The sequence below is a fragment of the Neomonachus schauinslandi genome, chromosome 4 (genome assembly GCF_002201575.2).
Source record: "Neomonachus schauinslandi chromosome 4, ASM220157v2, whole genome shotgun sequence".
NCBI classification, from domain to species: Eukaryota; Metazoa; Chordata; class Mammalia; order Carnivora; family Phocidae; genus Neomonachus; species Neomonachus schauinslandi.
In genome coordinates, this window is record NC_058406.1 from 93,278,159 (window position 1) to 93,292,055 (window position 13,897).

The 13,897-nt window shown below is 36.2% G+C and overlaps 2 protein-coding genes across 5 annotated transcripts in view; one reads left to right on the plus strand and one right to left on the minus strand.

The window, feature by feature from the left end:
• ST7L (suppression of tumorigenicity 7 like) overlaps positions 1 to 13,823 on the minus strand; it is a 60,220-nt gene extending 46,397 nt beyond the window's left edge. For 3 of the 4 annotated variants that reach the window (XM_021690074.2, XM_044914584.1, XM_044914586.1), the window contains exons 1-5: positions 13,607 to 13,823; positions 11,546 to 11,628; positions 8,204 to 8,366; positions 6,320 to 6,374; positions 2,508 to 2,623 (exon numbers count right to left, since the gene is read on the minus strand). In XM_021690074.2, coding sequence (XP_021545749.1) covers positions 2,508 to 2,623; positions 6,320 to 6,374; positions 8,204 to 8,366; positions 11,546 to 11,628; positions 13,607 to 13,814 — 625 coding nt within the window. In that variant the 5' untranslated portion in view covers positions 13,815 to 13,823. The remainder of the gene's footprint in view (positions 1 to 2,507; positions 2,624 to 6,319; positions 6,375 to 8,203; positions 8,367 to 11,545; positions 11,629 to 13,606) is intronic. The other variant, XM_044914585.1, reaches the window with a different exon arrangement.
• CAPZA1 (capping actin protein of muscle Z-line subunit alpha 1) overlaps positions 1 to 13,897 on the plus strand; it is a 220,456-nt gene that overhangs the window by 156,727 nt on the left and 49,832 nt on the right. The gene's annotated exons all lie outside the window — the stretch shown is intronic.

Consider the following 13,897-nt stretch of genomic DNA (forward strand, 5'->3'; position numbering starts at 1 on the left):
CTCCCGGCTCAGCGGGGAGCCTGCTTCTCCCTCTGACCCTCTCCTCTCTCACGCTGTTTCTCTCTCGCTCGCTCTCTAATAAATAAATAAATAAAATCTTTAAAAAATATATATATATAACTAAAGTACATGATACCATTTAGAACCTTATGATAAAAGGAAATTAAAATTTCTAAAAACTTACACAAAAAATTTTACCGTGGAAAAGCATGTGTGATAAGACTCTCAAGTATATAATAATTATAATAATATAGACGTATGAAATGGATGAGTTCAAGAAGCAAAAGGACTTACATAAAATTTACTACTGCTAAAGAGTATTCATCAATGTCTTTTTCAATGGATAATGGTGGGTATCAAGTCATTAGATTTCTTGAGATACATTCAAATATAGGGTATTCTAGTTTTATTTTCAACTGTCTTTACTATGCTAAAAATCATATTCTTTGCAATTATTTAATCTTACGATATCAAGTTAAAAATGTTTGAAAGGATACATAGTTTTTCAAAATCCTTTAGGAGATAAGTGAACAAAAATGTTTTAAGAGCACAGCTTTAGTGGATAGCCATGGTTGCTACTTGAAAAGCCCGCCAATGTCTGCAATTCTGCTTGTGACAAGGAGGAAAAGCCTTAATTTCTAGAGTTACTTTTAGAGTCAACTTTAGTTCTTAAAGTTAACATGACATACTAATTTCTATTTCTGTTATTTCCCCAACCCAACACTTTTGCCATTAATATAAACACTAAGCATGTAAACATAAAGCAATTCCTTTTTCTATTTGCAATTAAACCCATTTATGTAACCATTCCAAAGATCCTTGGATTTCCTGCTATCATCCACCCTTAGTATATTTAGTCCAACAGATATAGATCACAAAGAATTCACTTCAATGCTGGAAAACTGGCTATTTTTCAGACCCCTAGTGGTGATTTTCTTTTGCCTATCACTATGGTGAGTAGAAGCAGTAGTAGTATAGTGGTTAAGAGTCAGACCTGAATTTGAAATCCAGCTTTATCATTTATTACCTAGATTACTTGGCATATTACTTGATTTTCCTTTGCCTGCCTGCCTTCCTTCTTTATTTCCTTCCTTTTTTCCATTCCTTTATTTCTGAGGCTGATAAAAGTACCTATCTCACAAAATGATTGGGAATATTAAATCAGTACATTTATATAAATTGCTTGGAACAGTGCTTGGTGCATAATAAGTGCTATACAAGTGTTAGCTATTATTAGTGAAACTGCTTAAGACATCTGTGACACCAAGGTCATTCATTGATACTTTCATCAAAGAATAAATATTAATATTTACAGTATGCCAGACAATGTGCTAGACGATAAAGATTCAAAGATGATGAGAATATAGTCCTTGCTTTCCAAAGTTTCCCACTCTATTAGGGAAGATAAACATTAAAACAACATGAATGGAGCACTGGGTGTTATACGCAAACAATGAATCACGGAACACTACATCAAAAACTAATGATGTGGGGCGCCTGGGTGGCTCAGTTGTTAAGTGTCTGCCTTCCGCTCAGGTCATGATCCCAGGGTCCTGAGATCGAGCCCCACATCGGGCTCCCTGCTCAGCGGGAAGCCTGCTTCTCCCTCTCCCATTCCCTCTGCTTGTGTTCCCTCTCTCCCTGTGTCTCTCTCTGTCAAATAAATAAATAAAATCTTAAAAAAAAAAAAAACTAATGATGTAATGTATGGTGATTAACATAAAATAAAAAAATAAAATAAAACAACATGATAAAATTAACAAGTAAATGTTTGTGGTTGAATAAATTAACTAGAATGGTTTCAGTGAGGCTTGGACTAAGTACTGTAGAACTGCAGAGAAGAAAGTGTTTAACTCTGGAGTTCCCAGAGAAGGGTTCCTAGAGAATGTGACTTAATTTGGATCTTGAAGGATAAAAGCAGGAAGCATAAAAGTGGGAGGATAGATACGAAAGGAGAGGGCATTCAAAGTAAAAGAATAGTGATAAAGATCTCTGTCTTTAACCATGTATTTAAGAGTCTCAATACTATCTTCCATAGAGAAGACTTAGACCTAAACACAGACATTTCTATGATCTTCCACCACCTTCCATGCACCTCTAATTTATGACTGAGATAAAATATACTCCATTTTAATCTACATGCCATGCCTGGGTTTACACTTTGCCTTACTCTTATGTATAATTGCACATGTTAATTCCCCAGACCAAACTGGGTATACTGTTCTCTGCATGAACAGTTGCTGTATTTGATCTGAAAGGTTTTTTAAGTAATAAAAAAAGTAATTTTACATTTTTATAAAATACTTTAAATTCTTTATAAGAAGGGTAGGTAGTGTAACAACCTAGTTTACATTCATACTTAGTTTCAATTTTATCTGGGTCTCTTATCCATAATGCAAAACAACCTCAAGCCAAATAACTTTGTATATTATAATAAGTAACTCTAAAGACTTTTTAAAATAATTTTCATCACCACTGTTTACCCCATGAACAGATATGACACATACCTGTGTCTGAAGGACGTAAAAAGTCCGTGTCACAGGTGAAAAACGTCTGATGGTCCTGAGCTGACAAATTCATGTCATAGTATGTAAGTGGCTCTTTACCAGTCACCCAAGTGTATCTTTACCAAAACACAAGAAAATATGTAAATTGAACATGAGAGAACCTTTACCTACTATAACAGACACTATTTAAAATGCAAAAATATACTGCTACAACTTCTATTTCAGGATGTTTTAAAAGCTTATTATCAGAAAAACAAGAGATAACAATACAAACTAGAGTATGACAATAAAACATCAAAAATCAAAAGGGAAAAGGCCAGATTATTAGTGCTTCTAAATTAGATGAGGGGATAAAACAATTTGACTTAGATACATACCTTATTAAATATACTTAAATTCTCAGTGAATTAGAATTATTAAAAGTAAAACTACAAAGAAGCTAGAAGAAAACATAGGTGGCCTTTTACTAGATGTCAAAATGGTAAAGGGCTTTCAAAGCAGAAAGCAAACAGAAACTTTTTCCAGATTTTACTAAATTAGAAATTTAAACTTTCATATCCCCCTGAAACCCACAACAATTAATAGCAAGTTAACAAACTGGCTAATAGGGGTGCCTGGGTGGCTCAGTCATTAAGCGTCTGCCTTCAGCTCTGGTCATGATCCCAGGGTCCTGGGATCGAGCCCCACACTGGGCTCCCTGCTCAGCAGGAAGCCTGCTTCTCCCTCTCCCACTCCCCCTTCCTTGTGTTCCTGCTCTCGCTATCTCTCTGCCAAATAAATAAAATCTTAAAATAAAAAAAAAAAACTGGCTAATAAATACATTTTTAAAGGTCCAATCTCAGTAATTAACAGAGTGAATTAAATTAACAAATTTTTACTTTTCATCTGTCAAATGGCAAACATATGTTGCTGAGGATGAGGTGGAATATGGACTCACACATACTGCTGATATAAGTGTAAATTGGCATTTACATTTCTCTTTCCAAAAATCAATTAGGTAATATCTATTAGGAGTCTTAAAAATATTCACATCTAGCTAGGGGATGGGTGTGTGGAATTCTACTATGCTATTCTCTCTACTTTTTAATTTTTGAAAATCTCCATAAATAAAAAAAGAAAATAGTAACAGGGAGAGGGGAAAAACTGTTCAACCCTTTAATTCCAGAATCTTAGTGCTACAAATCAGCCCTAAGGAAATAATCACAGATGTTTAATATCATATGCTAAATATTTATATATAAAGATACCCCTCTAGTGTAAATGTTGACTGTGAAACATAATCTGTGACCCAGATAGGGGAGCAATAGGTAAGGTAAGGTACCTCCATACAACAGAATAGAGTACAATCATTAAAAACCATGTTTTTGAAGAAATTCATGTATGAAGGGGCACTTGGGTGGCTCAGTCGGCTTTAAGCGTCTGACTCTTGATTTCAGCTCAGGTCATAATTTCAGGGTCCTGGAAGTAAGCCCCTTGTCAGGCTCCACACCCAGTGGAGCATCTGCTTAAGATTCTCTCTCTCCCTCTCCCTTTGCCCCTCTGCTTTCCCCTCTTAAAAAAAAAAAAAAAAAAAAAGCAATTCATATATAAAGAAATTCTGTGGAAAATTCATACACTGTGTTAGAAAAAAAGGATGTAAAATTATATACACATAACGATGCCCAAGTTTTGTTTCTATACATGCATACAGAAGAGAGACTGGATGGAAATACTAATAGCAGTTTTCACTTAGTGGTAGGAAAAGGTGATTTTTACTTTTTTTTTTTTTTTACTTTCCTTTTGATACATCTCTTCATTTTTCCAATTTTCTACAGTGACTATACATACATTTTAAAATCCAAAAAAAAAGGTATTTTAAAAGCACATTGTAAGTATTATTTAAATGTACATGATAAAAGATTTTAAGTAATAGTCCAAGTTGCACTGCTATTTAAAGTTTTTAAGCTATTTTGTGAGAAATTATCGTAAAGAAAAAAAAAAGTAGGGGCGCCTGGGTGGCTCAGTCGTTACACATCTGCCTTCAGCTCAAGTCATGGTCCCAGGGTCCTGGGATCGAGCCCCACATCGGGCTCCCTGCTCAGCGGGAAGCTTGCTTCTCCCTCTCCTGCTCCCCCTGCTTGTGTTCCCTCTCTCGCTGTCAAATAAATAAATCTTAAAAAAAAAAAAGTAGATCCTTGTTCAACTAGCAAAGTTTTGCTACATATTCTAAACTTGTAAAAAGACTACTTATTAACAATCTACATTAGTCCCAAAATGATTTAAAGAAGTTAAAAAAAATATAATGTACAATATTAATGACCTTAATTAGAAGCAAATAAAAAAGACTCAGTAAAAGCAAAAATTTGAACATACAGTGGAGCCAGGAATGAATCTAACATATGAAATACATATCAGAGTTCTGCACACTTACTAAACGCTGACTACAATAGGACTTTAAGCTTTCTAAAACCACACAATGATTATCAATGCAATTGAGACTTTTACATTAAGAGAAACTAATCATTCAAAAAGAAGTATAAATGTTCCTGATAACAAGATAGGAAATTTATTTTTTTATATCTTTGTGAACAGTGTACAACAGTAAGAAATAGGGCGCCTAAGTGGCTCAGTCGGTTAAGCGACTGCCTTCGGCTCAGGTCATGATCCTGGAGTCCCGGGATCGAGTCCCGCATCGGGATCCCTGCTCCGCGGGGAGTCTGCTTCTCCCTCTGACGCTCCCCTCGCTCATGCTCTCTCTGTCGCTATCTCATTCTCTCTCTCAAATAAATAAATAAAATCTTAAAAAAAAAAAAAAAACAATAAGAAATAGCCTAAAATCTTTTTATTTCAACAAATGGACTGAGAAGTTCAAGGACTTGTTTCTTGCAGAATCCCTTAATAAAGACTAAAGGCATCGCTCATAAAAACCTAGCTTTCCCTTCCCAGGATACTACTATCCTACACTATCAAGTCTTTAAGCACAGGGATTATTGCTCAGTCACTCTGTATCCCCATCATTTTGCACAGTGGCCATACATAGTAGACACCTAATGTTTCTTGTTCAATGAATTAAATAACATGCCCCAGTCTACCTCCAGGTAAAACACAATTCTTATTAAAACAAAGTATCTTTGGGTTTAAGTGTCAAAAGCTGTTTTCTCATCTAGAGTTAAAACCAGAAGAGAAATGGACGTAGTAGTGTGGATAGCAAATAGAAATATAAAATACAAGGGGCGCCTGGGTGGCTCAGTTGGTTGAGCGACCAACTCTTGATTTCAGCTCAGGTCATGGTATCAGGGTCATGAGATTAAGTCCCATGTTAGGGGAGTTCGCTTGAGAGTCTCTCTTCCCTCTGCCTCTGCTCTTCCCCACACATGTGTGTGTGCTCTCTCTTTCAAAAAAAAAAAAAAAATTAAAAAAAATACTATACCCTGTACTGTTGCACAAATGAAGTTTATATTCAACATTCAAATTGATATTTTCTAGTGAGTCCTCAAATTTTGGAATTGAGCATATATGTAAAACCATATGTTGACATTTGTACTTCTTTTCTTAATCTCATGAATTCTCTGAAAAGGCTTTTTGCCAAAACCAGGAGCCAAATGTATACTTACTATTATCACAAACATATGGTTTGAAGCAATGTTTCTCATGATTATTGAAGTAAATACAGTGAAGATGCTGCCAATTAAAGCTTGGGCTAATCATTTTCCCTATTATACATCAGTGTCTCCAACTAGAAGAGCTGTGATGTGTTTATAAAAACAAATGTTTCCGTAATACTTCTACTCTCAAACTAATGCTATAATTATACTGAAAGCAAAATGTAATACCTCCTATATTCTGCTCCTCGGAAAAGATTTAGAGGGTTTCTCCATACCTTGCATTCTAAAAAACAAAGGGGAGGAAAAAGGGAAATGAATTAGCTTAATCAACTGCAGTTAAATCTTAATTTCACCAACATTCATTGTATAGTCACTGTATGCTATGCACAGTGCTAGCCAGACAGCACAAAGATGAATAAGGCCCAGACCACCCCTGCTGTCACGCAGCATACAATTAAATCTAGTCATTCTCCTATTTTTATCTCTATAGCATTTAGTTCATAATTCAATTACAGCACTTCACTTAACATATTACAATGTGATTATCCATTTGGTTTTCAGTTTCTCCTTTAGAATATGAGCTTTTACAACTTTGTTCATTTTTGTATTCTTGGAGCCTAACACAGCATTTGGAACTGACTTGTTTAAATGAATGAAATGTCACATGAGAGTCAGTCACGTAAACTACCATCTAAACTGTGTGATAAGTGCTATAGTAGAAATACTTTTTGTTCCAAGAGAAGAAAAAAAGAAAGTGATTAATTTTTCTCTGGGGAAATTAGAAAAGGCTTTAGAAAGGAGGTAACATTTGAACTGACATTAAATCATGGTAAAAGATGAGTAGAAGGTTGCCAGATTAAGAACATTCTAAGGAGAGGAAGGATCATAAAAGCCGCACAGTATAGCTAGGCTAGAGTGCAGGGTAGGGAGTGTCTTCGCTCTCTGTATGCAATGATACATTCAATCTCACAACATGGAATAAGATTACATAATGCATTATTGTCATAATTATTTACATACTGGACTCAGCTTCTTGCGGACAGATCTATGTCATATTCATCTTAATATGTCTCATTCTTAGGAGTTCTGTAATTATTTTATGGAAAAGGGGAAAGAAAAATACCATTATTCCTTCCTGTACTCTTAAATGGTTGCCAATCCCATCCCTACTATTCCTGGTCAATACCATTCATGCTTCAGGGCTCAGCTTAAATGGCACTCTCTCAGAGACTTTCCCTGACCACATCTAAAAAGTGGCAGTATTTTTCTACTAAACTAATACAACTCTAGTGGTTAGGTTTACTGAACAAATGAGACTTTATGGCACTCTATGGAATTAGGTCATTTGTATTATCACTGTATGAATTTTACTGATATCAAATTAAAGGGACAATAATCCAAAAATATCATTTCTATCTGGCCTTCAAATTTTTACTTTCCTAATTGCATATCATTAATAATATTTACTTTGTATTACTGGATACATATAGAGGAATAGCCTACAATTAAAGTATGACAATGGATTATCTATACATGAATAACTAAGATTTTGATGCCTTTGTAAATATATTGAGAAGAAAAAGTATTTTTCCTAACTTTGCTATGTTCGCAGAAATGGCTAATTGTCTCTGTTCTCTCCTTTATCTAAGAAGATCTCCTAATTACTAGCTGAGCATATGTATGCTAAGAAAATGGTTACAATTTCTAGCTTCCCTTATAGCTACTTGTGGCCATTTGGCAGAGGTCTGACCAGTAGGAAGTAAGCTGAAATAGTATGTAACACTCCGAGAAGTATCCTTGGCTGCTGTGGGATTGAGTAGGGGGAAAGGGTGGCCTTCTACTGGCCTAGTCTCCTTCCTGCTGATTAGAATGTGGGTATGATGGCATAAACGAGAGCAACTGTCTTGGACCACAAGGAAAAACTTCACTTAGAGATGGCAGGCTAACAAAATGGGAGACTGGGTCTCTGATGATCATTGCTCTCCGTATCAGCTGCAGATTACCTATATTTACATGAAAGACAAACTTCTCTCTGTTGTGAGTTTTCTCTCTCCCAGAGACAAACACAATCTTAACTATACAGCTCTGAAAACTTTTTACATAAATAGTCACCTGACAAATTCTGTCTGCTGGTTTCACTTTCTCTGTTGCTAGAAGGAGAACCTGGCTCTGAAATGCTGCTTTCTGTTCCTCCCATCAGTGGTCGCAAATGGCTCACAGATACTTGTTCAATAAAAGATGTGCCGTGCTTATGGAAGTACCACCATTCAAATATCTATGACAACAAACAAAAAATCCTTGACTTAAAATAGAACTGATCAGCAGACATATGAGCTCAAATTAACATTCTTTCACGATGTTCCCATTTAATTTTAAATGTACTCTCCTCCCAAAAAATAAGCCAAACATAAGATTCCCCAATAGCCAGGCAAAAATAAAATACCCTTTTTATAGCTTTGTTATGAAATTTCGACAAGCTGAGGCAAAACTAGAAGAAATACATCTGTAAATAAAATATTAAAAAAAACAACAAGAAACAAGGGTGCCTGGCTGGCTCAGTCGGTAGGGCATGTGACTCTTGGTCTCTGGGTTGTGAGTTTGAGCTCCATGTTGGGTGTAGAGATTACTTAAAACAAACAAACAAACAAACCAGCAAGAAGCATTTAATCTGTAAATAATCTAACTCTGTTACGTTACATTGTCATTTTACTCCATCTGGTAGCATAATTAAAAGAAAAACAATTTTGAAATAACTAGCATGGTGGATTAAGACTAGGGCTAGAAAGCCCACATTTGACTCCCAGTCCACCTGTGTGCTTTGGGTAAGTCACTTAACCTCTAGCCTCTCAGAGCCTCAATGTCCTATCTATTAAATATGGTTAACAAGAACTGTAAATGCCTTTTGAACAATGAAGTACTACTCCAGTATTTGGCAGTACAATTAATGTAGGATAAGAGGCTGATTCTCATATTGAACCATTTAAAAATCAGGATATTCACTCTTTTATGTTTTCAAGATCTATCACTGTTATAAAAAGAGGAATCAAAAGAAGCTCTGTGGGAGCGCCTGGCTGGCTCAGTCAGCAGAGCATGCAACTCTTAATCTCCAGGTTGTAAATTCAAGCCCCATGTTGGGCTAGAGATTACTTAAAAAAAAAAAAAAAAAAAAAGCTCTCTGTGTTGAATTAGAAGAATGTTTCATATTTGGACACTCTAGCATTCTCAACTACCTTTACCTGGCTCTTTCAGGTTTCAGCTTAAATGACAGGTCCTCAGGGAACTTTCCCTGATTCCATAGAACAGAAAAGAGTATTATATGCACTCCCACTGGATCTTGCATTTTCCTTTCAGAGTAATCTTTTCACTTGTAATAATTAGCTAAACAACTGGCTTCATTGTTATTCTTCAAGCTCCCAAGCACGCTAGCTCCTACCCCTTCAGATGGAAGTAACACAAACAGCATAGATAGCTTCAGTATTTCAGGGGGTAAAAGAAATTATAAACATAATAACCTTTGCTAATAAAAACTCATCAATATTATAAGGGTCATGACACAGTTTAACCTTTAAAATGTTACTTGAATTTCCTAATTTTCTTATTGTATATTGTTATACCACTCTATTATTAGCTACTGTTGTTAATCTCTTACTGAGCCTAATTCATTTACTTAAAGAAGTTTTTTTATTTGAGTATAGTTGATCCACAATGTTACATTAGTTTCAGGTGTATAATATAGTGATCTGACTTCTCTACACATTATGCTTTGCTCACCACAAGTGTACCATCACCATATGATGCTATTACAGTATGAATTTCTTAATTTTTGTAAATTTAAAACTCTGGTTTAAAAAAGAAGAACAAATGTTAAGAACTGTTTTATATATCATACATGTTATGTTTTATACATCTATAATGTATATGTAAGCTTTTCCGCCCTTATAAATGAGGAAATTAAGACTCAGAGAATTATGTGACTTGCCCAAAGTTATCAGCTATTAAGTGGCAGAGTTGAGACTCAAAACTACATCTTCTGGTTCCAAGACTAATGCTTTTTCCACTCGTCAGTTGCTTAGAGATAGATCATTCTCTTTATTTAGATTTTTACATGTTATTGACTAAATATGCTAAAATATGCTTAACTATGAGTGGGCTTTATAAGCAGTAAATTTTAACTAATTTAACTATACTAACACATAGATCTCATCTTAAATTCCTCAGTATTTTTTTTTTTTTTGATCAAGAGAAAATCCCTTTCTTGTCTAGCATTTCACTTTAACAAAATGGCCAAGTATTAGTCCCTATTAAAAAAAAACCAGAAACAAAAACCACTCCAATACAAATGCCATTATTTCTACTATAATAGAAGAGCACCATCTAGAGATGAGAAAAAAAGCACAGAAAAATTCACTGGTCATGTATGCCATACTTCCTACGATTTTTATCTGTAGCAGTATTTTTCCAAAGTTTATACTAGGAAACACTAGTTCCCAGGGATGTTAATAGAGATTATGTATATATATTTTTAAATTTCTTAATTGAAAATGATAGTTCAGCCAATTAAGACAAGGGAAAGCTGAATGAAAGTTAAGACATCTCAGAATAATAATGGCCCAAAATTCATTAAGTGCTCACTTCTGGGCTAGCTACCATGTTACTGAAAGCTCTTAGACACATTATCTCATTTAGTTTTCATAATCCTATGAAGTTGATATTATCATCCCCAGTTTATAGATGAGGAAATTAAAGCTTAGAAAAGTTAATTAACTTGCTCAAAGTCACACAACTAAAGTGATGGTTCTGAAAACTAATATAATATTGTATGTCAGCTATACTTCAATTAAAAATTTTCTTCTGACAAAAAATAAATAAATAAAGGGATGGTTAGCTTGGCTCCAATACTCTGCTCTTAAATACTCCAGAGAATATAATTGGCAACCTATAGGCTGAATTCAAGACACAATTTTTAGTTTGCCCAATGTTGCCAAGATTAAAGTATTGGGAGACTTTTATATAAAAACTTGTTGCATCCAGATTCTTTCAAAATCATATGAAAAATTGGAAGATCTCATTATAGCGGTCTGCAAATCTATATGGCAACAACTAGCTTTATCCCCTTCCAGAAGCAGCATGCATTGTCCAGATTACCCAGTCCTAAAAGTAAATAAGGAACTTAATTTTTACACTCTATTTCATTCATTTTTGTTACTAAATTGGGCCCTGCAACCATTTAGTTGGGAACCCACCACCAACCCCTGCCCCTTCCATTATACAATAGTCTTTCATATACAAATGAATACTGCCAATCTCTAAAAGTGGAGAGGAAGATGCAGTGTTTTTTCAAATTCTGAAATATGTTGAGAATGCTGATCTATAAGTATTTATAATTATTGTAACCATAAAGACATTTGATCTTTAGATAAATACCAAACCATGAAGGAAATGGAAACTACTTACAAATATTAGTCCTGATATCAAAGAAGATGTTCCTGTAAGTGCCACGTAGAATTTGGGTGTCAATGAATTTAAAAATACTGTCACTGCAAAAGGGGAAAAAAAAAAATCAAAGTTTAAAAAAACGCAAATTCAAAATACTCAAGTTACAAATATGCAGGTATCTTTATGAGTGGAGGAACATAAATAGTTTTAATATCTAGTATGAGATTCATTTGAGAAAGTTGTAATTTTTAAAAAGGTTTTTTTTTTTTTTAAAGATTTGTTTAATTTATTTGACAGAGAGAGAGACACAGTGAGAGAGGGAACACAAGCGGGGGGAGTGGGAGAGGGAGAAGCAGGCTTCCTGCTGAGCAGGGAGCCCAATACGGGCTGGATGCGGGGCTCGATTCCAGGACTCCAGGATCATGACCTGAACCGAAAGCAGTCGCTTAACGACTGAGCCACCCAGGCGCCCCTAAAAAGGTACTTTAAATTCCCATTCTATCATATCTTAAAAATTACCTTTGAACATGTAAGGGTAGCATTTTAAACTGATAATTTGTTAAATAAGCAAATCAAAATGAGATAATTCAGTTTACTTTTGAGAATAAATTAAGAACCTATCAACCATAACTTTGACAAGAAGTTTTGCAAATCCCTAAGGATAAACTAAACAAACATCCTGTTACAAAAGAGATTTAGAACCACTCCCTAATTATTTTGGTGAGGTACAAACCAGTGTTTCAAATTAGAGTATGTGTATGTATTTGGTATGTCAGATAGAGAGGCAAAATAAACCAAAGACAATAGCAACAGACTGAGAGAACTCCGTGAACCTGACTCACTGAAAGCCTGGACCAGATTTTTCACTTCAAATAACTGTCTCATAAATACTACAGGTTTCAGAAATAAATAAAAATCTATCATAGTTAACTACTCTCATCTAAATGGTGATCTAGTTAACACGTGGAAAAATAAATGATAAAAGTCAATGAATAATATTTCACTGAGCATGCAAACCACTAGTAAGCACTTCATTAACCAGTGACAGAGACACCAAATTAGCTCTTTCAAACAGTCTAGGAAGGCCAATTTATTTAGTTTGTTTTAGTATGTTAGTTATATCTGAACTTACATAGAACCTATGTTTTAAAAAGTCCAAAATATTTCAGAACATTATCTCACAGTATTTCAGGTCATTTTATGAAGTAGAAAAGGAGACATTTGCCTTTTCTTGCTGCAGAAAAATAAACCACAGGTACTGATAGTCACAGACATCACACAGCAGAAATACTTTCATCTTGTTCAGAGCTTGAGTGGAAATACTGTAATGACATGGTAAGAGGCCCTGGCTCCCATCCACTTTGTCCTGGCTACAGGTAAAGGATAGTATTTGCAGAATCCACGGGGATCATCACTTCTTACACGTCTTTGTATCTTCAGCTCAGACTAATATAGCAAGCTTTCTACAAATGTTGAAAGAAGTAAGGAAAGAACCCATTACTGTTTGTAGCTCTTTCCCTTTACTTCCTGTACTGTTTTATTACTCAAGATAAAGCCTAAAGCAAAGAACAGACCAAGATACCACGAAAACTTTCTTGACAGAACTATCTTAAAATATGATAATAGTTGGCTAAGGTCATGGCATTTTTTTCCTTTTAGGTCTTTGCAGAAGCGCTCATCTTTGTTGTCTGGGTGTGGGAACTCTTAGCTAATCCGCGAAAGACTCAAAAGAATGATTTTCAAGGGATCCTACCAATGCTGGGAGTGTATATAAATTCTGCAACCGATATGAAAATGCTCTCATCTGTCATACTACCTGAAGCCTACAGCTTGTCAGGTGGCTCTTCCTCGGGTAAACGAGGACAGAAGAGAGAGGGCGGATCTTAAGAGCTCAAGGGAGGAGCCCATAGCTGCGGCTCAGGTTTGACAATCAGCTGCGGAGTTGCTACTAGGTCGCGCACCACCGACTCATTCTCCAAAGCCCTCCAGTGACTGCGGAGAATCTCTACCCTTTGCCCCTTGCCCCCGGCCCCTCTTCTAGCTCCCCCGCCCGTCCCCAGGGAGGTCTGGGCCTCTCACCCGCAGCCAAATTCTCACACAGCCTCAGCGGGACCCTCAGAGCGTAAAGCAGTCCCAGCCCCGCCACGAACCACAGCGAGGCCCCAGTCCCCGCCAGCCCGGCCCGCAGCCGCTCCCTCCAGCCCAGCGACGGGCTCAGGCCGGGAGCAGGTGCAGGAGGAGATGCCGCAGCACTCGTTACTTCACCCAAGCCATCACCGTCCGCCATCTTGCCGCTCCCGCAGCCTCCGGGAGCTGGGAGGGGAGAAGGGCAGGAAACCGGGAGTCGGGAATCCTGGGATAGTGGCGGAC